The 27,529-nt window shown below is 46.2% G+C and overlaps 1 protein-coding gene across 10 annotated transcripts in view; it reads right to left on the reverse strand.

The window, feature by feature from the left end:
* Positions 1 to 4,262: 4,262 nt before the first annotated feature.
* The window catches only part of SCARA3 (scavenger receptor class A member 3), a 49,490-nt gene continuing 26,223 nt past the window's right edge, over positions 4,263 to 27,529 (reverse strand). Inside the window, exons 2-7 of one of the 10 annotated variants that reach the window (XR_011854364.1) lie at positions 26,560 to 26,634; positions 25,744 to 25,863; positions 23,810 to 23,908; positions 17,130 to 18,173; positions 6,055 to 7,966; positions 4,263 to 5,601 (exon numbers count right to left, since the gene is read on the reverse strand). Coding sequence is in view for 4 of the 10 variants with exons in the window: in XM_072143889.1 (XP_071999990.1) it covers positions 7,518 to 7,966; positions 17,130 to 18,173; positions 23,810 to 23,908; positions 25,744 to 25,863; positions 26,560 to 26,634 (1,787 nt within the window). In the remaining 6 variants the exon portion in view is untranslated. Of the gene's footprint in view, positions 7,967 to 17,129; positions 18,174 to 23,809; positions 23,909 to 25,743; positions 25,864 to 26,555; positions 26,635 to 27,529 lie in introns of all 10 variants that reach the window. The other 9 variants (XR_011854363.1, XR_011854367.1, XR_011854365.1 and 6 more) reach the window with 9 other exon arrangements.

Genomic DNA, 27,529 nt, shown 5'->3' on the forward strand with positions numbered 1-27,529 from the left:
TCATAGTCAGTTCCAGGAGAACCTTAAACCATCGATTAACATCACAGTTGCCTCTTTCATGATGAACTTATCTACAATGGAAGTTGTGTTAGAATTTACAACAGTCCAATAGTAGAACGAACGAAGGCCAAGAAATGTGAAAGGGAAAGTAGAAGCTGAAGAAAAGATGATTGATGAGAGGACAGAAGATAGTCAGACCAAACACCTGACCTCTTAGGGTGTTGGCATAGCAGGACACCCAGTGCAGGACTTTGTATCAAGCAAACAGGAGTCACATTTTGTAGTTTGGGGGAAGGAAAAACTAGTATACCGAAAAATAGTAATAGGAGGAACGGAGGATGTTAGGAACCAGAAGATATGGAGACCCAACTTTCACCTTAGTGAAGGCTTGTATCAGTTGAAGCAAATATATTGTAGACAAATATTTTGGCAGGACGGAGAAAAAAAAGTGATCATGGCAAGCAATGGTAGAAGGAATGAAGGGTGGGATTAAATGGAGGCATAAGGGAACCAACCAAAGCGGTAATTAGAAAATTTCTTAGAAAATTTGGATCAAATGTGTAGGAATTACATTTTTGAACTGGGTGAATCAAGGAATCTAATGATAGTATGAAAGTAAGATCCTAATCAGATCCTAAATAGACCAAAATTTGACCTCTCAGTAGGTTCAGGTGGTGGTGGGATGTCCAATGGGAGAAATCTTTTAAAAAATGCAGTTGATAATTCATGATTTCATACAGTAACAAGAACAAGGATGGTCAACAATGCAAACAGTCTCTTATGGGGAACATGAAGAACCTTAGATCTGCAAAGTCCTACTGAATGGAACATCACTTAGACTCCGTATCAGTTGTCCTGTCTTGGTTTTCATCATCCTGGCCTAGAGCTGATGGGAGAGAAAGTATTCTCGAAAAATCTGTAAGTTTCTCACTCATTTATTATACCGGCACACTGACGCGTTACCTTATAATTACCGTTTCCTTAACGAGCTCAACTTCAGGTTGAAGAAGTTTTACCCAAAAACTCCTAAACCTTTTATTTTCAATAACACCCAATAACGAGTTATAAAACCCATGCAGTATGGCAGGAGGAAGCTTTAGTTTATACACCACCTCGGAGACGGCGGAGGAGACGTTACCTCACAGGCCGAGAGCCGTCATTTACCAAGACAATGATGGAAAACATTATACATGAGACCACCAGCGTGTAACATGTCCATGGAAACGGATGTTATTGTGGATGTTGTGTTTTAGGATAAGCTCCATGAGGTTTCACGGAATGAGTGTATGGTGAATACTTAAAGATTTGAAGAGGAAACCTGGACAAAACGTATCATCTGATGTGAGAAGACAATATAGGAGAAGTCTATGATCTCAGAAGAGTTTCAATTTGCCTATTTTCACTCCCATGTTTCACTTTCTGCACCATGTTTTTGTCTACAAGAGTTCTTCTAATTTCGGACACTTCTGAGCCCCAACCTGGTCCTCCTGAAACAAAAGGGGCTTGTTTGCTAAGTGTCCCGCTGCCACATTTCCGTTGAGTTTTCCGACTTTTCGAGAATCGTGCCGCCGGGACAGGGATTTAAAAGGACATTGTGCTGCACACGATCGGATTTTGGTGCAATCGCGTCGGCTTTTACGTGACACAAAACGGGGGAGGGGGCCATCGGATGATCCGACTGATTTGAATTTAACTTTAAATTTGTGTCACAAGATCACGCACTTATGTGCAGAAGAAGGTGAACTCCGGTGGACCTGATCAGGGAAGTGACACATGTAGGAAATTGGGCACACGATCTACGTGAATCGTAGCAGAGTTGGCATTCTCGTTGGACACTCCGGATCGGGGATCACGCAGGATCGAGTAAGTAAATGTGCCCCAAAGTCTAAGCCTTCTTATGAGGGCAATTTTGAAGACCAAAGGAACATTTTAGACTCTGGTAATGATCGGACTGGTGTTTGGATTGAAGAATATTTACCTTGTGGGCCGGATCTAGCAGTTCCCATCACTTTTAGGGATATTGTTTACAGGGCTGTTCCCAGAGTCAGCTCCAGGTTTCAGTATGCCCACGTATGCCCAGTGCTGTGCTTGTCTAGCAATTCTAATACACAACATAGATATAGAAGCTGCATCCATCAGCAAGGATCATCACCTTGAAAGCAAACTACAGAGGCCTGGATCTGAGACCCCTCAGTTATACAGTAAATGTAGATGCTATGTAGTTGAAGAGCTTCTGGATTGCATCGGAACCGGGGGCCTAAAATGGGCCACCAAGGCTCCCACTTGTAAGCCTGTGCCTTAGCTAATGCCTTGTCCTACAGAAGTTTTGCTATAACTATAGAGGGGATCAAGTCCTGTAATTTAAGAGTGCAGAAAAAGATCAAAAACATTTTTTTATAAAACTTATTTCCTCTTATAAATGGTAGGATAACACTTTAACTATATATACAATTGGTTTGGCTGATGGACCATGCCAAAAAATTAGCACATTCTTTATTCTACACTGCGACTAATATCGGACCTTCCAAAAACTTGTAAAAGTTTTTAATAAAAAGTCCAATATAACTTAAAATGGAGCCAGTGTTAACAACAACTTAGCCCACAAAAAGCAAGTCCTCTAAAAAAAACCTCAAGGAGATATCAAAACTTTCCAGTGCTTGGATTTCAGAAGCCTAAATGGTTTGTTTTCTTGCCATAAAAACTACTTTTATCATGCAAACATCTTGCCCCTCCCAAAAGCATAAAAAGTTAATCAGTAACAAACTGGCACCAACATAAACTACAACTCTTCCCACAAAAAAAAACAAGTTCTCAGGAAATGACTTCATTGAAAAACCAAAACATTCCAGCTCTTCGAGTGCAGCAGAACCAAAATATTTTGTTTTACAATTTAAAAAAAAAGTGTGAAACAAATATCTCACCTACTTACCTCATTGTGGTCTTATGTACCGGTCGCTGCTGGATCTACTTTCTTGTATTCCACATTCGCACCATGTTTTGTCCCCAGTGCCCGTCTGGACCTTTGGATTGCACCGGATTGTGCCGGAAGTCATCTGAGACTATTCCCTACTGGACCCCCTAGTACTCTGCACCAGTATCTTCTGATCCATCTGGGCTGCTACCACCAATACTGGAACTACTCTAAGAGGCAGCATATGGGGTTCAACGGGTGGAAACTAACAAGGTCGCTCAGATTATGCTTTTACTGAAATCAGGGAAAGGAGCATCGAGAAGTGAGAGAAACTTCACAGGGAACACCCACTGAGCTCAGAGCCTGCAGCTTCACAGGGAACACTCACCGACCCCCAAAAAGTAACACCTATTTAGCTGTAAATGGGAGATTTCACTTGTCACCCCCACTAAGGTTTAAATCTGCTGCTTCACAGGAGACTACCACTGAGCTCTGAACCTGCAGCTCCACAAGTAACATTCAATGAACTTTGAACCTGAAACTTCACAGGGAACACACACTGAGCCTCTGCGCCTGCAGCTTCACAGAGAACATCCACTGAGCTCTGAACCTGCATATACAAAAGTAACACCAACTGAGCTCTATATGGGAAATTTCACTTGTAAAACCCCACTGAGGCTGAAATCTACTGTTCCACAGGAGACTATGATTTGAGCTTTGAACCTGCAGCGCCACAAGTGATATTCGCTGAACTTTAAATCTGAAACTTCACTGGGAACACCTACTAAGCTTCTGAACCCACAGCTTCACATGGAACATTTACTGAGCTCTGAACCTGCATATACACAAGTACCACCCATTGAGCTCTAAATGTAAACCTTCACAGGGAAAATCCACTGAGCTCTTATTGTGCAGCTCTGCAAGTAACACCTGCTGAGCTTTAAGCCTGAAACCTCTCGGGGTTCTTCCATTGAGCCTCTGAATTCACAGCTTCACAGGGAACATCCACTGAGCTCTCATTGTGCATCTCTGCAAGTAACACCTGCTGAGCTTTAGGCCTGAAACCTCACAGAGTTCTTCCATTGAGCCTCTGAATTCACAGCTTCACAGGGAACATCCACTGAGCTCTGAACCTGCGTCTTACTAAGCTCTAAATGTGAGATTTCACAGGGAACATCGACTGAGCTCTGAACCTGCATCTTACTAAGCTCTAAATGTGAGATTTCACAGGGAACATCCACTGAGCTCTTATCCTGCAGGTCTAAGGGAAAGTCCACTGAGCTCTGAACCTGCAGCTTCACAAGCAACACACAAGCTTGAGGACATACACTCAATCCATAAACATAAGTCATAAATGTTTAAACATTTTTTAATTTTTCTTTGTATAAACATGTAGATACTATGTAGATAATACATTGTAACCTACAGTAACACAGAAGCGCCCGCTACATCGGGAGTGCAATCCAGTTGCACTTTTACATAGAAAAACATACAAGAGCGAAATGATACAAAAAGAAGACGCAGCAGTAGTGCAATGAGCTGCAGATACATCTCTCTAGAAAATGTCTCTGTAGATGCCAACTTCTCATGTTTGTGTAGCACAATCCTCCGACACCTGGTTCTGTGCTTGTCTCTACTCTAGTTCCATACCGACCCCTTTAGTACTGGTACATTCTGGCCTCTTCCCTGGTAACATACTGATCTCTGTTACAGTAGTCTCCTTGTCTCTTCTCTGCCCTGGGACTCCATGCTCTCTTTTCTGGTAGTAGACTTCTCTCCGCTCTGGTACCACGCGATCATTCCTGCTGTAACACTTGTCTCTTCTCTGGTGCCATGACTGTCTCTCCTCTCATAACTTTATTTGTCTATTCTCAAGTACCTGGTCTTTTCTCTAGTACCTTGTCTCCTCTCTAGTACCTTGTCTCTCCTCTGGTACCTTGTATCTTCTCTAGTTTTGTGTCTCTCCTCCAGTACCTTGTCTCTCTGCTGATAATATATTTGCCCCTTTCCCAGTAGTATACTTGTCCTTTCTCTGGTACTATACTTCTCTCTTTTCCTGTACTATGAAACCATTCTGGTAACATAGTTGTCTCTCCTCTAGTACCATGTCTCTCCTCTAGTACCTGGTCTTTTCTCTAGTATTGTGTCTCTCCTCTGGTACCTGGTCTCTCCTCTAGTATAGTGTCTCTCCTCTAGTACCTTGTCTCTCCTCTAGTATGGTGTCTCTATTCTAGTACCCCGTCTCTCTGCTGACAATATATTTGCCCCTTTCCCAGTAGTATACTTGTCCTTTCTCTGGTACTATACTTCTCTCTTTTCTTGTACTATGAAACCATTCTGGTAACATACTTGTCTCTCCTCTAGTATTGTGTCTGTCCTTTAGTACATTGTCTCTCCTCTGGTACCTGGTCTTTTCTCTAGTATGGTGTCTCTCCTCTAGTACCTTGTCTCTTCTCTAGTACCTTGTCTCTCCTCTAGTACCTTGTCTCTTCTCTAGTACCTTGTCTCTCCTCTAGTACCTTGTCTCTCCTCTGGTACCTTGTCTCTCCTCTGGTACCTTGTCTCTCCTCTAGTACCTTGTCTCTCCTCTAGTACCTTGTCTCTCCTCTGGTACCTTGTCTCTCCTCTAGTACCTTGTCTCTCCTCTAGTACCTTGTCTCTCCTCTAGTACCTTGTCTCTCCTCTAGTACCTGGTCTTTTCTCTAGTACCTTGTCTCTCCTCTAGTACCTTGTCTCTCCTCTAGTACCTTGTCTCTCCTCTAGTACCTTGTCTCCTCTCTAGTACCTTGTCTCTCCTCTAGTACCTTGTCTCTCCTCTAGTACCTGGTCTTTTCTCTAGTATCTTGTCTCTCCTCTAGTACCTTGTCTCTCCTCTAGTACCTTGTCTCTCCTCTAGTACCTGGTCTTTTCTCTAGTACCTTGTCTCTCCTCTAGTACCTGGTCTTTTCTCTAGTATTGTGTCTCTCCTCTGGTACCTTGTCTATTCTCTAGTACCCCGTCTCTCTGCTGACAATATATTTGCCCCTTTCCCAGTAGTATACTTGTCCTTTCTCTGGTACTATACTTCTCTCTTTTCCGGTACTATGAAACCATTCTGGTAACATACTTGTTTCTCCTCTAGTATTGTGTCTGTCCTTTAGTACCTTGTCTCTCCTCTGGTACCTTGTCTCTCCTCTAGTATCTTGTCTCTCCTCTAGTACCTGGTCTTTTCTCTAGTATTGTGTCTCTCCTCTAGTACCTTGTCTCTCCTCTAGTACCTGGTCTTTTCTCTAGTATTGTGTCTCTCCTCTAGTATCTTGTCTCTCCTCTAGTATCTTGTCTCTCCTCTAGTATGGTGTCTCTCTTCTAGTACCTGGTCTCTCCTCTAGTATAGTGTCTCTCCACTAGTATTGTGTACTTGCAATACTTCTTATGGTTTTTTCTCTCATGTCATGCTTGTACGTTATCTGGTCCTATACTTGTCTCTTATGTAGTGCAGGTTTTGTCTCCCCCCTAGTTTCGTGCCTCGCTCTACTTGTCCCCCTCTTTGGTTCCATACTTGTCTCCTCTCCCATGCCTAACTCTTTGTTGAGTGCAATACATTACTTTCTTTACTTATCTTTCCTTCGCTACCATATTCGTCTTTAGTGTTGTGTATTATTCTTTGGTCCTATACTAGTGCTTGTAGCCTTTCCTCCAGTAGTGGAGCTCACTTATGTACTCCACTTATACATTATACATTTTTAGTTATATTGTACTATGGCAAATGTTGTATTAGTCCGGATTTTAGTTCCGTATTATTTCTGAATGCAGATGAATTTAGGATCTACAAAGTTCAGCAAAAATAGGCAACAGACATTCATATATCTCTGAGTCAGTGATGGAGTACGAGAAAGTCTTCAGTAGACCGTGACTCCCTACTAAAGAAAGCACTTAACCAGCAAGTGCGGATACACTTATCCAAGCTTAATGATGGTGGTGGGATAAGGTAGAAAGGTTGCACAATGTAAGCGAAACTGAAATCCAAGAGTCTTTAGGGAAAACTCTGGACTAAAGGGCAGATCACATCCGTTACAATGTGCAATGAACATTCCAAATATTTGGTAGGATGTCGGAGAGATGACTTGGAGGTACATGACAGGCAGAAGACTGTGCCGGTGAGGTAGCGCACAGCGCGTCACGGGCGACACACGCACCTTAATACGTCTGCCGATTCGGTGACAACAACAGACCACCCAGGGCTATGGACACTTAAAGTTCTCACCCAACGTATTGCCAAAATGTCATTCTGGATGTGACTCATAAGCAACGCAAAAGCATAACACGTAATAAGATGCTCTACTGGATGGACGGGTATCTGGTCAGCAATGTTCTGGTGCCGTAGGAACAGTCGAGACTCGTAATAGATACAGTAAGATGGTAATAATGGATGACGATATGGAGTGCACCACCCAAAAATATCCAGTTTTATAAGAGTTGGTAGAATCATGTAGAAAATATTCAGTTCTCTTCAGTTTTCGGACTCCGCATCCTCTCGGCCAATGACAGTCCAGTGCCTGTTGATCTCCAATGTCTGATCACCACTCATGGGTCGTTCCTTGTTCATCAAATTTTTTTAGAAATACATTCATATGGCAGAACGTCCTTTAGGTCCCGGAGGTCCAGGCAAACCAGGAGGACCTGGAATTCCTGGTTCACCCTTTTCTCCCACTGGTCCACCTCTCCCACTGAATCCATGTGCTCCTACTAATCCTTGTGATCCACGTGCACCTTGAGGTCCAATTTCTCCTGGAGGACCCATAGGTCCCGGAGGACTAGCATCACCTTTCTGACCTTTTTGACCTTTCGGACCTGGTGGGCCCATACTTCCTTTCTCACCTTTATTTCCTGAGCTTCCTTTAATGCCAATAGAGCCTTTTGGTCCAGTAGGCCCAGGTTCACCAATCAGTCCCCTTGGCCCTTGAAGACCTGGAGGACCTAATTCACCCGTGTCACCTTTTTCTCCTCTCATACCAATAGGTCCTTTTCCTCCCATGTCACCTTTAATTCCCCGTGGACCTGGAAGTCCTGGAGCACCTGAAAAACAATTCCATAGACAATTAATTCTTACAACATTTTTACAATAATTTTGAACATTTGTCGAAAGAATTCTAAAGAGAAATTTGTATCCAATCACTAGAAATAGTCTAAGAATACATGAAAATTCTCACCTCTAAAGCACTAAAAAGTAAAAATTAATGAAAGTATTAGGACAAACTTCATGGGGCAGTATTATCGTATTAAGAGATGTTATTCTATTCTAGGTGTTGGGAGGGTCAGTAATGTCTCCGGTCTTTCTGTAATTCTTCCAGGACATTTTTGTTCCGAGCTTTTAGCACGTGGCTCGATGAGACGCCTTGTAGTCACTCGCTCCCTTCCTCTCTTGTGTATCGGGCTACAGATAATGGAGCGTTACATTATATGTTGCTGTCTGTGTCTTCTCCTCCTGTCAGTACATTTAGGCTCCTGGGTTGGATGTTACGTGTAGTTCATACGTTGAGTTATTTTCACATTTTGTCCTTTGAGGACTGGAAATATGACCTCACGGTTGTCTCACTGTGCGGTGATGTCACCCTCGGATCCTGCCAGCAGATGATGTGTTAACGACCTGTGGAGTCCGGGGCTGAGTCACCGCTCCCTTTTATTAGGGACCTGCTGAGGTCCTCACTGTTCTCCTCATGTTCTCTGCCTCACACATTGATATTCACTTCCTGTACATCGCAAATAGGGAACATTTACATTCAAGTTCGGGAAAACATCAAAAATCTTCATTGTTTGCCGAGAAAAGTTTGTTTTATCGTCCAAGACTGAAGAGAAGATATTGCGGCAGGAAGATGTAGAATGGCTCCAGCATATACTACGACAAGGTCGTCTGTGTTGCTAATTTTGGGCTCTGACACTAAGAGATGACTTTGTAACCTTTATCTTTGGGAGTGAACAGAAAGTTTCATCTACAGCACATTCCAAATTATTCTGCAGATTATATTTATCTCTGATTTTTGGAATAGGTCGATGCCAATGACAGTCAACAGAGGAATTTTACTGAACAAACCTCCCAATGATAAGAGGATATTCTTCAAAATAAAAAAACTCAAAATGCTCAAATTATTATGTGCAGCAGAAGTTTCACAACATTTTATACTGAAAATGGTCATTTGTTGAATTTGCAGCATTAGGAGGTCACATTCACCAAAATCAAAAGCTATTTCCCTCCAAAATATCAACAACAGGACAAGTTACATGTAACATAGGACCTTCTGTCATTGTCCTGCATGAGATGGTGCAGTGTCCTGCGTGAGATGGTGCATTGTCCTGCGTGAGATGGTGCATTGTCCTGCGTGAGATGGTGCATTGTCCTGCGTGAGATGGAGCAGTGTCCTGCGTGAGATGGAGCAGTGTCCTGCGTGAGATGGTGCATTGTCCTGCAGGAGATGTTGCAGTGTCCTGCGTGAGATGGAGCAGTGTCCTGCGTGAGATGGAGCAGTGTCCTGCGTGAGATGGAGCAGTGTCCTGCGTGAGATGGAGCAGTGTCCTGCGTGAGATGGAGCAGTGTCCCGCGTGAGATGGTGCAGTGTCCCGCGTGAGATGGAGCACTGTCCCGCGTGAGATGGGGCACTGTCCCGCGTGAGATGGTGCAGTGTCCCGCGTGAGATGGTGCAGTGTCCCGCGTGAGATGGAGCACTGTCCCGCGTGAGATGGGGCACTGTCCCGCGTGAGATGGTGCAGTGTCCCGCGTGAGATGGTGCAGTGTCCCGCGTGAGATGGTGCAGTGTCCCGCGTGAGATGGGGCAGTGTCCCGCGTGAGATGGGGCAGTGTCCCGCGTGAGATGGGGCAGTGTCCCGCGTGAGATGGGGCAGTGTCCCGCGTGAGATGGTGCATTGTCCCGCGTGAGATGGTGCATTGTCCTGCGTGAGATGGTGCATTGTCCTGCGTGAGATGGTGCATTGTCCTGCAGGAGATGTTGCAGTGTCCTGCGTGAGATGGTGCATTGTCCTGCGTGAGATGGAGCATTGTCCTGCGTGAGATGGAGCATTGTCCTGCGTGAGATGGAGCATTGTCCTGCGTGAGATGGGGCATTGTCCTGCGTGAGATGGGGCATTGTCCTGCGTGAGATGGGGCATTGTCCTGCGTGAGATGGGGCATTGTCCTGCGTGAGATGGGGCATTGTCCTGCGTGAGATGGGGCATTGTCCTGCGTGAGATGGGGCATTGTCCTGCAGGAGATGTTGCAGTGTCCTGCGTGAGATGGTGCATTGTCCTGCGTGAGATGGAGCATTGTCCTGCGTGAGATGGAGCATTGTCCCGCGTGAGATGGAGCATTGTCCCGCGTGAGATGGGGCACTGTCCCGCGTGAGATGGTGCAGTGTCCCGCGTGAGATGGTGCAGTGTCCCGCGTGAGATGGAGCACTGTCCCGCGTGAGATGGGGCACTGTCCCGCGTGAGATGGTGCAGTGTCCCGCGTGAGATGGTGCAGTGTCCCGCGTGAGATGGTGCAGTGTCCCGCGTGAGATGGAGCAGTGTCCCGCGTGAGATGGGGCAGTGTCCCGCGTGAGATGGGGCAGTGTCCCGCGTGAGATGGGGCAGTGTCCCGCGTGAGATGGGGCAGTGTCCCGCGTGAGATGGGGCAGTGTCCCGCGTGAGATGGGGCAGTGTCCCGCGTGAGATGGTGCATTGTCCCGCGTGAGATGGTGCATTGTCCCGCGTGAGATGGAGCAGTGTCCTGCGTGAGATGGTGCATTGTCCTGCAGGAGATGTTGCAGTGTCCTGCGTGAGATGGTGCATTGTCCTGCGTGAGATGGAGCATTGTCCTGCGTGAGATGGAGCATTGTCCTGCGTGAGATGGTGCATTGTCCTGCGTGAGATGGAGCATTGTCCTGCGTGAGATGGAGCATTGTCCTGCGTGAGATGGTGCATTGTCCTGCGTGAGATGGGGCATTGTCCTGCGTGAGATGGGGCATTGTCCTGCGTGAGATGGGGCATTGTCCTGCGTGAGATGGGGCATTGTCCTGCGTGAGATGGGGCATTGTCATGCGTGAGATGGGGCATTGTCCTGCAGGAGATTTTGCAGTGTCCTGCGTGAGATGGTGCATTGTCCTGCGTGAGATGGAGCATTGTCCTGCGTGAGATGGAGCATTGTCCTGCGTGAGATGGTGCATTGTCCTGCGTGAGATGGGGCATTGTCCTGCGTGAGATGGGGCATTGTCCTGCGTGAGATGGGGCATTGTCCTGCGTGAGATGGGGCATTGTCCTGCGTGAGATGGGGCATTGTCCCGAGTGAGATGGTGCAGTGTCCCGCGTGAGATGGTGCAGTGTCCCGCGTGAGATGGTGCAGTGTCCCGCGTGAGATGGAGCAGTGTCCCGCGTGAGATGGTGCAGTGTCCCGCGTGAGGTGGTGCAGTGTCCCGCGTGAGATGGAGCAGTGTCCCGCGTGAGATGGAGCAGTGTCCCGCGTGAGATGGAGCAGTGTCCCGCGTGAGATGGAGCAGTGTCCCGCGTGAGATGGAGCAGTGTCCCGCGTGAGATGGAGCAGTGTCCCGCGTGAGATGGAGCAGTGTCCCGCGTGAGATGGAGCAGTGTCCCGCGTGAGATGGAGCAGTGTCCCGCGTGAGATGGAGCAGTGTCCCGCGTGAGATGGAGCAGTGTCCCGCGTGAGATGGAGCAGTGTCCCGCGTGAGATGGAGCAGTGTCCCGCGTGAGATGGAGCAGTGTCCTCCGTGAGATGGTGCAGTGGCCTGCGTGAGATGGTGCATTGTCCTGCATGAGATGGTCCAGTGACTTGTTATACTTTGCAGATGTAATTTTTACACCTCCAGGAACCCTAAAGGGGTTGCCATCTCTCTCCCCATAACTCCACCACCTTGTTGGGCTACTACTCCATCCACCAACCATACACTACTCCATCCACCAACCATCCACCAATAATCCACTACTCCGTCCACCAACCATCCACTACTTCATCCACCAACCATCCACCAATAATCCACTACTCTGTCCACCAACCATCCACTACCTCGTCCACCAACCATCCACCAATAATCCACTACTCCTTCCACCAACCATCCACTACTCCGTCCACCAACCATCCACCAATAATCCACTACTCCTTCCACCAACCATCCACTACTCCGTCCACCAACCATTCACCAATAATCCACTACTCCGTCCACCAACCATCCACTACTCCGTCCACCAACCATCCACCAATAATCCACTACTCCGTCCACCAACCATCCACTACTTCATCCACCAACCATCCACCAATAATCCACTACTCCATACATCTGGATCATCCAGGGTGCACGACACTCAGTTAACAAGACTGTGTGAAAATGAGTCTTCATGTATGTCTGGGTGCACTGCACCCATCTCTGCTTGTGGGCACTGGTTGGGGTGGCTGAATAGTAGGTTTATGCACCACAGCAAGTCTATGCAGGGTCCTACACCTCGCAGGACTCCAGAGGCTCCAGAAGCCTCACTTATCTGTTTGCTGGTTTGTAGCTGGACTTTTAGCAGCTGCTTCTCTTATAATATTGCTGCACATTCAACAAATGACCATTTTCAGTTCTTTATAATCTACGTTATAACAGGTTTTGAAACTCTGCTGGGTAAAATATTAGTATTTATTGTAATTTATCCTGTTATCATTGGGAGGTTTGTTCCACACAATTTGTTTTATCCTCTAACGGGTGATGCCATTTATTACACTGACATTTGCATCGCTCATATAGGAAACGCAGGTATAAATAACATTTGTATAATAATTTGTACCGTGTACAGCATGTCACACAATTGTGTCCCGTCACAGTGATAAATGTGCAGAGTTTTTCTAAAGCGTCAGACAAAACTGGCGCAAACACAGAATAAATATGTCTGCTGATTGGCTGAACCTTATGTCACTTCTTGGAGGAGAGACACTAACGTGACGAGGAGGAGGATGATGTCTGTGATGGCCCTCCTGAGGTTATTACAAAGGGGCCCACTGATGCCTGGAGCCGACCCTGCTTGTGGGAGCAATAATTACAGATAGGAGACATACAAAACCCCATAATCCCTCTCCATCAGGGGTCCACGCAAGATCTCACCGCATGGGGTAAAAGTGATTACAAAAGCGGTGAGAAAAAATCCCAGAACCACACGGGGACCTAGTGACCTGCAGAAATCCCAGAACCACACGGGGACCTAGTGACCTGCAGAAATCCCAGAACCACACGGGGACCTAGTGACCTGCACATATCCCAGAACCACACGGGGACCTAGTGACCTGCAGAAATCCCAGAACCACACGGGGACCTAGTGACCTGCACATATCCCAGAACCACACGGGGACCTAGTGACCTGCACATATCCCAGAACCACACGGGGACCTAGTGACCTGCACATATCCCAGAACCACACGGGGACCTAGTGACCTGAAGAAATCCCAGAACCACACGGGACCTAGTGACCTGCACATATCCCAGAACCACACGGGGACCTAGTGACCTGCACATATCCCAGAACCACACGGGGACCTAGTGACCTGCACATATCCCAGAACCACACGGGGACCTAGTGACCTGAAGAAATCCCAGAACCACACAGGGACCTAGTGACCTGCAGAAATCCCAGAACCACACGGGGACCTAGTGACCGGCAGAAATCCCAGAACCACACAGGGACCTAGTGACCTGCAGAAATCCCAGAACCACACGGGGACCTAGTGACTGCAGAAACCCCAGAACCTCACAGGGACCTAGTGACCTGCAGAAATCCCAGAACCACACGGGGACCTAGTGACCGGCAGAAATCCCAGAACCACACAGGGACCTAGTGACCTGCAGAAATCCCAGAACCACACAGGGACCCAGTGACCTGCAGAAATCCCAGAACCACACGGGGACCTAGTGACCTGCACAAATCCCAGAACCTCACAGGGACCTAGTGACCTGCAGAAATCCCAGAACCACACAGGGACCTAGTGACCTGCAGAAATCCCAGAACCACACTAGACCTAGTGACCTGCAGAAATCCCAGAACCACACTAGACCTAGTGACCTACAGAACTCCCAGAACCACACAGGGACCTAGTGACCTGCAGAAATCCCAGAACCACACGGGGACCTAGTGACCTGCAGAAATCCCAGAACCACACAGGGACCTAGTGACCTGCAGAAATCCCAGAACCACACGGGGACCTAGTGACCTGCAGAAATCCCAGAACCACACTGGGACCTAGTGACCTGCAGATATCCCAGAACCACACGGGGACCTAGTGACCTGCAGATATCCCAGAACCACACAGGGACCTAGAGACCTGCAGAAATCCCAGAACCACACAGGGACCTAGTGACCTGCAGAAATCCCAGAACCACACAGAGACCTAGTGACCTGCAGAAATCCCAGAACCACACAGGGACCTAGTGATCTGCAGAAATCCCAGAACCACACGGGGACCTAGTGACCTGCAGAAATCCCAGAACCACACAGGGACCTAGTGATCTGCAGAAATCCCAGAACCACACGTGGAACTAGTGACCTGCAGAAATCCCAGAACCACACGGGGAACTAGTGACCTGCAGAAACCCCAGAACCACACGGGGACCCAGTGACCTGCAGAAATCCCAGAACCACACGGGGACCTAGTGACCTGCAGAAATCCCAGAACCACACGGGGACCTAGAGATCTGCACATATCCCAGAACCACACAGGGACCTAGTGACCTGCAGAAATCCCAGGACCACACAGGAACCTAGTGACCTGCACATATCCCAGAACCACACGGGACCTAGTGACCTGAAGAAATCCCAGAACCACACGGGGACCTAGTGACTGCACAAATCCCAGAACCACACGGGGACCTAGTGACCTGCAGAAATCCCAGGACCACACAGGGACCTAGTGACCTGCAGAAATCCCAGAACCACACGGGGACCTAGTGACCGGCAGAAATCCCAGAACCACACAGGGACCTAGTGACCTGCACAAATCCCAGAACCACACAGTGACCTAGTGACCTGCAGAAATCCCAGAACCACACGGGGACCTAGTGACCTGCAGAAATCCCAGAACCACACAGGGACCTAGTAACCTGCAGAAATCCCAGAACCACACAGGGACCTAGTGACCTGCAGAAATCCCAGAACCACACAGGGACCTAGAGACCTGCAGAAATCCCAGAACCACACAGGGACCTAGTGACCTGCAGAAATCCCAGAACCACACAGAGACCTAGTGACCTGCAGAAATCCCAGAACCACACAGGGACCTAGTGATCTGCAGAAATCCCAGAACCACACGGGGACCTAGTGACCTGCAGAAACCCCAGAACCACACGGGGAACTAGTGACCTGCAGAAATCCCAGAACCACACGGGGAACTAGTGACCTGCAGAAACCCCAGAACCACACGGGGACCCAGTGACCTGCAGAAATCCCAGAACCACACGGGGACCTAGTGACCTGCAGAAATCCCAGAACCACACGGGGACCTAGAGATCTGCACATATCCCAGAACCACACAGGGACCTAGTGACCTGCAGAAATCCCAGGACCACACAGGAACCTAGTGACCTGCACATATCCCAGAACCACACGGGACCTAGTGACCTGAAGAAATCCCAGAACCACACGGGGACCTAGTGACTGCACAAATCCCAGAACCACACGGGGACCTAGTGACCTGCAGAAATCCCAGGACCACACAGGGATCTAGTGACCTGCAGAAATCCCAGAACCACACGGGGACCTAGTGACCGGCAGAAATCCCAGAACCACACAGGGACCTAGTGACCTGCAGAAATCCCAGAACCACACGGGGACCTAGTGACCTGCAGAAATCCCAGAACCACACAGTGACCTAGTGACCTGCAGAAATCCCAGAACCACACGGGGACCTAGTGACCTGCAGAAATCCCAGAACCACACAGGGACCTAGTAACCTGCAGAAATCCCAGAACCACACAGGGACCTAGTAACCTGCAGAAATCCCAGAACCACACAGGGACCTAGTGACCTGCAGAAATCCCAGAACCACACAGGGACCTAGTGATCTGCAGAAATCCCAGAACCACACGGGGACCTAGTGACCTGCAGAAATCTCAGAACCACCCTGGGACCTAGTGACCTGCAGAAATGCCAGAACCACACTTGGACCCAGTGACCTGCAGAAAACTGGCACCTACATAACAAAGGCTCCCGTCAGTAAAACACTACTCCACCAAGGTCTCAGATCCAGCAGTGCCAGACATGTCCCCCTGCTTAAGCCCGTACATATCCGGCCCGTCTGAAGTTTGCTAGAAGCATGAAGAATGAATGGGGACATGTATTGTGAGTTACAGAGGACAAACATCCTTCCATCAGCTAAGGCAATGAAGATCAAAGGCACAAAGGAGCCACTTCACAAGGGGCATTTCCAGGTCCTGGAGTGTCCTCGCCAACATACCAGCAACAGTGTCTACCTACCTTGTGATGACTAACAGAAAACATCTAACCTCTGTCATTGCCAAGAAAGGAAATAACTAAGTATTGGGATGAACATTTGTTATCGATGTGTATATATACTATCCTAAGCCTGTGCCGCAGGAGGGAAGGACAAAGGTTCCACTGCAGCTCCAGCAATTAGGAGAAACATTACCCACAATACACAATTCTCATAATCCATGGGGGTCCCAGCAATCAGATCTCTACCTATCCCATGGATAAGAAATACTATTAAGGTTGGGACACCCCTTTTAAACATTGCATTCCTCTGCCTCCTGCTTGTAAGAGTTGACAAGGAGAAACCATGTAGAAACCTATGACAAGCAGGAGGCAGGAGAGACATATTGGAGCATGAGATACACGCGATGGAAAATGTAGGAGTCATATCAGAGAGAAGAGCACACACACAACCGCTCCTACATTATCCTCCACTATCTAGGCAAGAAAGGCTGGAGAACTACTTTTACACGTGTTCTCTACACTTGCACTTTACTTTCATCAACCCTGGGAGATGGCATGACGATGAATACTCATCTCGATATTAGTAAGACAAAAAATAAGATTGAAGTTGAACTTCCAGTTGCATTGTCACTTATTATCCTGAGATCTGGAGCTCCCCAAATCAACCAATCAGTTGGGTTCCAGGTGTTGATAGCATATCCTATACATAAGCTATCCATATCATCACGCTGGAAACCCCCTTTAATAAATATCTCTGAGAAGAAGTAGAACTTTACCTTACCTTGCACAATGGTAACTTTCTGAAGGATCTCCCCATGCTTGACATCCACCAGCTTCATCTCTTCCATGATCATTGACAGGTTTCTAATATCAAAATCCAGACGAGCATTCATCAGACTGAACCTCTCCCTCAGCAAATCGGTGGCCCCCTGCATGAGGCCGACAGACTTGTTAAGGTAGTATAACTCCTCGGCATGAGAATTGAACCCATGAGTACAAGAAAGCCTTACGTCGTCCAGGTACTTCAACATACTGTGCACGTGGTTGTCCGTAGCGTTGATATTGGTGAAGATGGTTCCAATTTCAGTTTCATGAGAGAACATCCTACCCTCCAAGCTCTCGAACCTCTCAACCGTCCTGTTTTGTGTGTACTTGGCGTGATACTGGAGATCTTGCATGTTTTCCTCATGGTCGTCAAGGAAAGACGTAATATTGTCCAACTGTAGTTGAAGACCCATCACTTGTAGGACCAGATCATGCATGACCTCTGTGTTCATGGAGATACGTTGGGCCGTGGCTGTGATGCTGCTCTGTATGTTCCTCACCAGGTCAATAGTCTTGACAGAGGTGGATTTAAATCCACCCAAAATTTTACTGTAATTTTGCCAATCTGTAACAATTTTTTGTAGAGTCAAAGTTTCCTCGTCGGTCTTCCTCTGGATTACTTGTATCCACTCCGAGGTTTGGCCAACGGTAGTATTAATCTCTTGGACCGCGGCTGTGATGTCATACCGCTCCTGGACAAAATTTTTTACCGAAGCTTCCAGTTCTGCTGCGGCTGCTTGCCAACCCTTGACCTGCGACAAGAACAGCCCCAAAGTCTGATTGATCTGCCGAAGAGAGAAGTTACCCTTCTCTATCTGGTTCTCCATCCTGCTGTTGGTATCTAGGAGGAGTTGATGGTTTTCCGACGTTCTGTCCAGTTGCATCTCTTGGGCCACAAGCATCTTCTGTATCTCCGCCAACTCCCCCTGAAGTTTGCTGATCTCTTGGCCCAAGTAGGTGGCGTCATGGCAGTACGAGCAGTTTCCGACAGATTTCATGTCTAATGATCCAAAAACAGAATTATCAAAATTTGTTGCTATTAATGGAACCAGTAATGAGATAATTACCGAAATTATCGAACTAATCTTTATGTATGTAATTATAAAAACACTACAAAAATAGCATAAAATTGTAAAATAGCTTAGTTTGGGGTGACATATGACATAAGCAGGTTCTTCCACGCCAAGCAAATTGGAGTCATGGGGCCTGTGTTTGGAGCTGAGCTTTAGCTTAGAGACCTCTCTCTCTTTTCTTGGGCCACAGAAATGTCAAGTTGATCCTGGGGCTCCACCTACATACAGAACAATAATTAAACAATAATCTTGTTTGCTTAAAATGCAGGATATGCAGAAAAGGCATCAGTCATTGGATCCAGTCCAGTATCGTCCTGCAAGACGATCTTCTCATACTGAGGTGGACCAACCAATGTCTGGCCAAAATCTACAGTTTTGGCAAGACTGGGTGTTGAGGTAAGCATCAGGAGTTGTATTCTGGGTATGCATCTACTAGGAATTCTCTTTCTTATCCTGTTTAGGACACGTGATCTGCTCTACAGAGGGTGCATGTGTATAAGGGGGTCGGATGAGCAAGTTTTTGGCTGAATACCTGATTTTTCAATGGCTTTCTCATGCACATGGCCGAGGGAGTTGCAAAACCAAATCCTAAGAATTACTGACCCACCTCCTTCCCTGTATCGTTAGCTCAGCCCCCAAATTCTCTACTTCTTCCTTTATAATTGTTCTACCCTGGAGAAGAAGTTGTCAGGCTACAGCGACTCCTGCAGCCAATCACTTGCTTCAGGGGTCACATGTTCACAACGAGATACAAATTAACAGTGATGTCTCCAATAACGTGACCACTAAACCCAGAGATCAGCCTCACAATCCCAGGAACCTCACCACTTTCCCTCCGGCTGGGTCTAGAAGTTGTTGAAGTGGGAGCTGCACTGATGGTACTTGGCACCGTAGGTGGATGAGTGTAATTTTTACAGCCTCCCCTAGTCCCTTTTAAGGAGGACCTGTCACCACTTTTTCCAAATCTTCTAACTCCTTGAACCTTCTGACAGGTGATCTTCCACTGATTTAGGCAATGTTAGAATTAGGCAATGTTAGAATTTTTTCATCATTTGTAATTATCTTTTCATCATCTTTTGACCCCAATGTCAGGATCCCAATATATGGTGGACAGTGCAAGGCTGTCTGCTGCAGCTAGGACCGCCCACTTGACAGTGGTAGTAATAAGCGTGTTGAGTGTCAGAACTAAGAGCACTTATTGCTCAGGAATATTGGTGGTGGATGTGGAGGGTTCGAGAAAGAGTTGGAGTTGGTGGATGAAGTTTACGGATGAGTTAAGCTTCTTTGACCTGAAACTAATAGACTGTAGTAAATCTCTAGCAGATTAAAGATATTTGGGCTTCCCTGACAGATTGCACAAACCCCTGAACTGAACAAACTCTGTTTTGGCCTTGCCCAGATTGGAATATATGGAAATCTTGGGTCTGTTGACCACAGCCAAAACATTGGACATTCTTCTGTAATTGGTTAAGAAGCCTCAGCACATCTCCGGGGTATCAGCACATGGGATGTGATTGATGAAATTTGGAAGAACCTCATCCCTGGAGAGAGTCCCAGAACTGGTCCACGATTTTCTGCATCATTTTTCAACAAAGAATTTGCTCTATTATGGAGGAATTGGTAACAACGTAACACGAGAGGATAACACAGAGTCTTACATCTCCCCCCCCCCTCGCCGTGTGGTTCTTCCTAGGGATTAAACTTCCGGAAATACTCGTGTAGGATGGACGTTAAGTAGGAACAGATTTTTGGGAAACATAAAAATCCCTATGAAATTCACAAAACAAGACACAGCTGATCCGGCCTGGAAGAAGCTGGGACGCAGCGGGGATATTACATGGACATTGATTTACGGTCCTTCACCGATGATGCCGAGAGACAGCAGATGTCATGTGACCGGCAGAACAAACCACATGTGACGACTTGTTTTTGACGAAATGTTTATGTTCAGCTTCCAACTTTTTATTCTGGTGTTAAAGAGATATTGTGATTATTTCAAGTTGTCCCCTGGACACAGGAAAAGGGATAATTTGCTGGTCAGTAGGGGTCCGGATATTGGGACCTCCAGTGGTTACAAGTCTACGGCCCCTTCTATCCCTTATTGAGTACACTGCAGATATTACACAGATCAAGCTCTGGAAATACTTTACTGCATAAGTAGTTTTGCTTTGGGCCACTTCTAAGAAAGTTCTTCAAGTGACTTCCCTGGTTGTCACCCTTTAACCCCTAGACAGGAATCTGGACTTTGCTGCATGGAGACCAGGGGAAAGGGTCATCAGGTACAAGGAGAGGTCAGGACAGGTGAAGTTCATGCAAGGTTTGGAAGGTAACACAAGCCAAATTCTGTTGCTAGAGATCAGTAGATCAATTATATTAGTCAGATATGGAAATCTATAGATATTGATATCTATGGCGATTCAGGGGGTATGGCCTTCTTAGACTGAATCCAGCAGCCCATCCCCATGCTTTCTCAGCATTCAGCATTAATGCCACGTGACCAGGGTAACATCATCTAAGGTCTTTAAGCCTCACTCCTAACATTAGCAAATTAGATCCCATGCATATATCTGATTCCATGAAATCACAGCAGCCTCCATATATATAAATGGGGTACAGTTTGCTAATGTTAGGAGGTTAAATAAGCTTAGATTATGTCAGCCAGGTCACATGACATTATTGCTGAATACTAAGAAGGGATGGGGAGGAGCTTCTGGATTCACTCCCCATCTGACCTGCTCTAGATATCCCTGGATACTACGCAATATTATAAAGTTGATTATATAGGGATCTGAGGGAAACTATTTTTATCTAAAATAAGGGGGTCAGTTAGTTAAGGCTCTATGAGAACCTTCCACTAGCTGTATTTATGAAAAATGTGCTGACAGGTTCCTACTGAACCTAATTTTGCCTGTGATAACCCTGAAGATGCCCAGTAACCCTTACTCTATCTCTACTAACCCTTTCAATTCTAACTACACTTACCCTAATGCCACTTACCTTTGTCCTATTAACCACAACTCTACTAAAAAGTTTTACTCAAACCTTAATTTTGGGACCCATTGATTTCTATTGGCGTTTTTGGTGTTCCATTAGCTTGTATCTTCACTGATCCATTGTCCGTCAAAAAAAATTATGAAACATGTCCATAGGCAGAAGAAGTCTATGGATCCGAAAAAAACTGATGAAACATTCCTCACTGATGAGGCTAAAAAACCAGGTGTGATGCTTTCAAATCAATGTTAAACTTTCAGTTATTTTGCGGGCACGGAGACAAAATGGAAGAACGGTGAAGACACAACGGAAGAAAAACGAAGACACAACGGAAGAAGAACGAAGACACGACGGAGACAAAATGGAAGAAGAACGAAGACACAACGGAAGAAGAACGAAGACACGACGGAGACAAAGCGGAAGAAGAACGAAGACACAACGGAGACAAAGCGGAAGAAGAACGAAGACACAACGGAGACAAAGCGGAAGAAGAACGAAGACACAACGGAGACAAAATGGAAGAAGAACGAAGACACGGCGGAGACCAAGCGGAAGAAGAACGAAGACCCAATGGAGAAAAAACGAACGAAGAACGAAGACACAGAGACAAAATGGAAGAAGAACGAAGACACAACAGAGACAAAATGGAAGAAGAATGAAGACACAACGGAGACAAAACGGAAGAAGAACGAAGACACGACAGAGACAAAGCGGAAGAAGAACGAAGACACAACAGAGACAAAATGGAAGAAGAACGAAGACACAACAGAGACAAAATGGAAGAAGAACGAAGACACAACGGAGACAAAACGCAACAGATGTGTAACTGAAGCTAAGAACCCACACCAATGTGAAAGAGACCTTACTACAAAATATTCCTGTATTCCGTTTTTGGTGCTCCATTGGCTTGTATCTTCACTGATCCATTGTCCGTCAAAAAAAATTATGAAACATGTCCATAGGCAGAAGAAGTCTATGGATCCGAAAAAAACTGATGAAACATTCCTCACTGATGAGGCTAAAAAACCAGGTGTGATGCTTTCAAATCAATGTTAAACTTTCAGTTATTTTGCGGGCACGGAGACAAAATGGAAGAACGGCGAAGACACAACAGAGACAAAGCGGAAGAAGAACGAAGTCACAACAGAGACAAAACGGAAGAAGAACGAAGTCACAACAAAGACAAAACGGAAGAAAAACGAAGACACAACGGAAGAAGAACGAAGACACGACGGAGACAAAGCGGAAGAAGAACGAAGACACAACAGAGACAAAATGGAAGAAGAATGAAGACACAACGGAAGAAGATTGAAGACACAACGGAGACAAAACGGAAGAAGAACGAAGACACAACGGAGACAAAACGGAAGAAGAACGAAGACACAACGGAGACAAAACGGAAGAAGAACGAAGACACAACGGAAGAAGAACGAAGACACGACGGAGACAAAGCGGAAGAAGAACGAAGACACAACAAAGACAAAATGGAAGAAGAACGAAGACACAACGGAAGAAGAACGAAGACACAACAAAGACAAAATGGAAGAAGAACGAAGACACAATGGAAGAAGAACGAAGACACGACGGAGACAAAGCGGAAGAAGAACGAAGACACAACGGAGACAAATTGGAAGAAGAACGAGGACACAACGGAGACAAAGCGGAAGAAGAACGAAGACACAACAGAGACAAAATGGAAGAAGAACAAAGACACGGCGGAGACAAAGCGGAAGAAGAACGAAGACACAACGGAGAAAAAACGAACGAAGAACGAAGACACAGAGACAAAATGGAAGAAGAACGAAGACACAACAGAGACAAAATGGAAGAAGAATGAAGACACAATGGAGACAAAACGGAAGAAGAACGAAGACACGACAGAGACAAAGCGGAAGAAGAACGAAGACACAACAGAGACAAAACGGAAGAAGAACGAAGACACAACGGAGACAAAACGCAACAGATGTGTAACTGAAGCTAAGAACCCACACCAATGTGAAAGAGACCTTACTACAAAATATTCCTGTACTTACTTGACTTACCCTCGCCTACTCTTACCCTACTTCTCCCAATTCTAATCCTACCAATAATAACTCTACAAACCCTACCTATGCTTATCCTATCCCTATCTGCTATAAGTTGACTGACCCTACATCTACCTATTTTAACATTATTACTCTTTCCCCCCCACCCTACTAACCATAACTTTACTAATCCTTCAAACTCATTCTTTACAACTTAAGGAAGGACCCTGAAACAAAAAGTGGGTCTCACCTCCGTTATGGAAGAAGTGGTCACATTTTTGTTTTCTTTTTACAACCCAAAAAGGTGGCGTGTTATGGGACGTGGCCTAAAAATAGGTCTTTATCCAGTATTAGTCAATTTTCAAGCATGTTCTATGTACTATAACTCTACTCATCCTTCAAACACCTACCAATGTGATGGTCAACCAGAGATGGAGTCAAGCGACTGCTGCGATTAGAGAGGTCAGGTGGGTGGAGTTTGTTACCGTTTTTGGACTGGATTTTTTTTTAAGAGAGGCAGACGAGGGGAAGGAAGTGTTAATATTTACCGAGCTCTTGTAGATCCCCTTGGACGGAGACAATCTTCTTCTCATAGCCGGACTTTGCAGAGCTGAGGTCATCGTACAGGGAATTGACTTTACTGAAAACTGTAAATAACACAGAGGAAACGAGGCGTCACCCTGCGACATTTACTCATCACATTCAATGCTGTCCTTCTTATTTACACCGACTGAAGGTGTCCCCCCCCCCCCCCATTATATTTAAAGAGACCGTACAGAAATGGGTCTATAGTTGACGTGAAATATAACCTTTTGGGTTTTGAATAGAATTGCAGATCTACGGTGTAGACTGACACTGGCAGTAGTGATGGCAGTCAGTGTGACCCCGGTGCCTGCGCTGTATCCTGGCTGTAGTCTGTAGTCAGCGCAGCGCTCCACGTGTTTGTTATTGTGACGGACTCAGAAGAAAACAGGGATTACACAGCGGTCACGGGCTCTGGCGAATGAGAAATGTTGTGTTTTCCCTCCAGTAAATGAGACCCAGATGACGTCCCGGCCGTAGTCTCACTGCAAACATTGCAGAATCTTTACGTTAAAGGCATCATTGAATTAAAGGCAACAGCAACTCACCAATCATGGTGGGGCTGCTTGACAGACAGAGGTGTCCTTCACCCCAGTTTAATCATGCAGATGCTGTGGCTACTATAGATCAAGGTATCCAAAGGGTTAAACAACCAAGAATGGAATTATCTTGGATATTGACCAAGTTTTGGCCAAGTTTGGTCTAGCCGGGCTCTTATAGAAATGACCAACTTTCAACTTTCATATGTGGGTTGTGGGGGCCTTCAACGATCTGTTTTTACACTAGGGTCTTGGTGCCGGTTGTTGGTCCCAAAATAGACCTTTACAAATTCTCTGTTTGTAGAACCTACAGCATAACCTGGGGCAGCACAAGCCGCTGCTGTTATCTGGGACTTAGGCCTCATGCACACAAATGTATTTGGGGACCGTGGGAAATGCACAAATTTCCTCCATTGAGGTCTAGTGTGCACGGAGTGGGCAGGTCTTATGGCTCCTATGGCCCATCTTTGTGGTCCTTTTCTGCACATGGTCGTGTAGAGGAGACCTTAACAAAAAGGTTCTCAACCCTCAAAGATGGTAGACAGTGTATATGTGCAAAAGACCCAAAAGACCAAAAGACCAAGAACCCAAACCTGACGTTACTTGGTCTTTTCCCTGAGGCCTTTTGTGCACATCAAGAAGTAGTCCGAGACACAGGAAGACAAGTGGTGTGAGATCCACCATAGCTTAGGAGCAAGACAGTAGACCACCCTTCTACTACCTTCATTGGGAGTAGGGAATAACTCCTGAAAAGGTGCTGACGTTTTGGTGAACATATTGGGGCAGATTTACTTACCCGGTCCATTCGCTATCCAGCGGCGCGTTCTCTGTGGAGAATTCGGGTCTTCCGGCGATTCACTAAGGTAGTGCGCCCGATGTCCACCAGGTGTCGCTGCTGCGCTGAATTCCGTCGGAGTGCACTGAAGTTCACCGTCCTACGCTGGGTGCAGGTAAGCGCGTGTCAAGCGACTCTTTTTTTTTAAAAATACGGCGGTTTTTCCGAATCCGCCGGGTTTTCTTACGGCCACGCCCCCCGATTTCCGTTGCGTGCATGCTGGCGCCGATGCGCCACAATCCGATCGCGTGCGCCAAAAACCTGGGGCAATTCAGGGAAAATCGGCACAAAACAGTAAATTTGGGTAACCCAATGGAAAAACCCGATTCTGGCCCTTAGTAAATGACCCCCAATGTGTTCCTGAATTTATTTTTATTGATCACTTATTATAAATATAGAAGATCAATATCAGGTTGTATGGAGTCCTTCACCCACCAGGGACAGGTAATCAGTAAAAAGAAATCCTAGATAATCCCTTTAATATTATAATTATTAATAAAGCACAGGAAGATGTTCAACTACTCACCCAACGACGCCAACACTACAACCGCGATGATGAGAATCACCACAAAGACGTAGAGAACCTTCACAGAGTTCTGGAGGGACAGGTTCTTCTGACACTTGGCACAGTTGGTCCTGGTCCTGCCTACCATGTATAGGTAACAGACAAAGAGGATGATTACTATGACACATGGACAACAAGGGGAATCAAACCAGAAAGTTCTACCTTATGCCAAAGATGAGGGGGTATACGCTGACCCGAGGGGCTTTTCTACTTCTTCTACCTAGCTCCAACCTTGATAGGGAATGACTTACACAATCTGGTTTCTAATGGTGCTGGATTGCTAAGATTGAGAATGCAGAAGTCCAAGTCAAGTTAGAAAGGAACCACTTAGGAAGATTGGACAGAACATTTGGTTTTCTTAACTCACTTAAATTCCCTCGCCAACTTGGATGGACTTCCAATGGATTTGTATGAGGTAAGAAAATAAATGATACTTTGTCTTGGTTGGTCTCCATTGGACTGACCCACAACAGAACCCCAGGATCCTCCAATAGACCAAAGCCCTAAAAAAAAAAATGAGCTACAAATGTCCATCAGAAGGAGCCACTAGGGTACATTTCCTAAGGTTGGCCTTAACTGTTGGACCCAAGGAGTAGTAGTTGTAGGTTATTATAATCTTCAACTATGGGAAGGAACAAGAATGAAGAATTGTTTACAGTCTATCTTCGTCCAATTTTCCCCTATCATGAGGAAATCCAAGTGTTTTTGGTTCTGAGGATCTGATTTAAAAGAAGAAAGACTCTCTCTCTGGTGGTTTGTCCTCTGAGGATCACTTACCATTTTGCCTGTGCCTAGATGATGGGATGTCATCCTCTTCTTGAAGGAGCTCCTCGTCTGAAAGACAAAAGAAGTCTGTCTCCGTTTATAGTAAATAGATACTTGTAGGGCACATCCAAAAAGTTGTCCCACTTTTGAGAACCCCGTAGATCAGTAATGGCAAACCTTTTACAGAGCGAGCGCCCAGACTACAACCAAAATCCGCTTATCACAAAGTGCCAATATAAGCTGTAATTTATTAATTTGTTGAATACACAACTTTCAATCATACCAGCCTCCCGAGGACAATGATACAACTAAAAGCAGGAGGGCAAATTCGGACTATCACTGTCGCTTTTCTCCAGGGTCCCGGCCAACAGGGGGACCTTCAATGATAATCTGGTCCTTTTCACACCTTCACACTTTTCCTTCAGTCCAAAGCAGCCAAGATATTCTAGGTGCCAGGGATCCAGAGTTATGGCCCCTATAATTTAGGATCTCGTATAATCGAATGCATCTCATACAAGCTTGGCCACTATGTCCCCCAGTGGGGACATATGAGATATGTTCTTGGCAATTAAAGGGTTAACATAGCACTGAGATTAGTAAATTTTGACTTGTGTGGAACTTTAGTTAGATTCTGGTCCTGTCTGGTAAATTTGTGCTGGTGTGGTAGCTTGAGTGCCCACAAAGAGCAGTCTGAGTGCCAACCCGTGCCATTGGTTCGCCACCACTGCCTTAGATCATCCATATATCGAGGAATCAGGAATTCGTTTTTGCTACAGACCCACCATAAGTCACAATAAGGTACAACACGGTTCTCTTTAGACTAAATTAGGACTCCTACAAAGAACATCTCTGGTGACATCATTGGCAGATGGGATCTAGTAGTGGTGGTCGCTCTTCATGGGTAACCAAGGTAGGAGACCACTGATATTGCAATTTTACCCCCATCCATTGAATAACTTTACATATGAAATTTTTAGAATCT

The sequence above is a fragment of the Engystomops pustulosus genome, chromosome 3 (assembly GCF_040894005.1).
Source record: "Engystomops pustulosus chromosome 3, aEngPut4.maternal, whole genome shotgun sequence".
NCBI lineage: Eukaryota > Metazoa > Chordata > Amphibia > Anura > Leptodactylidae > Engystomops > Engystomops pustulosus.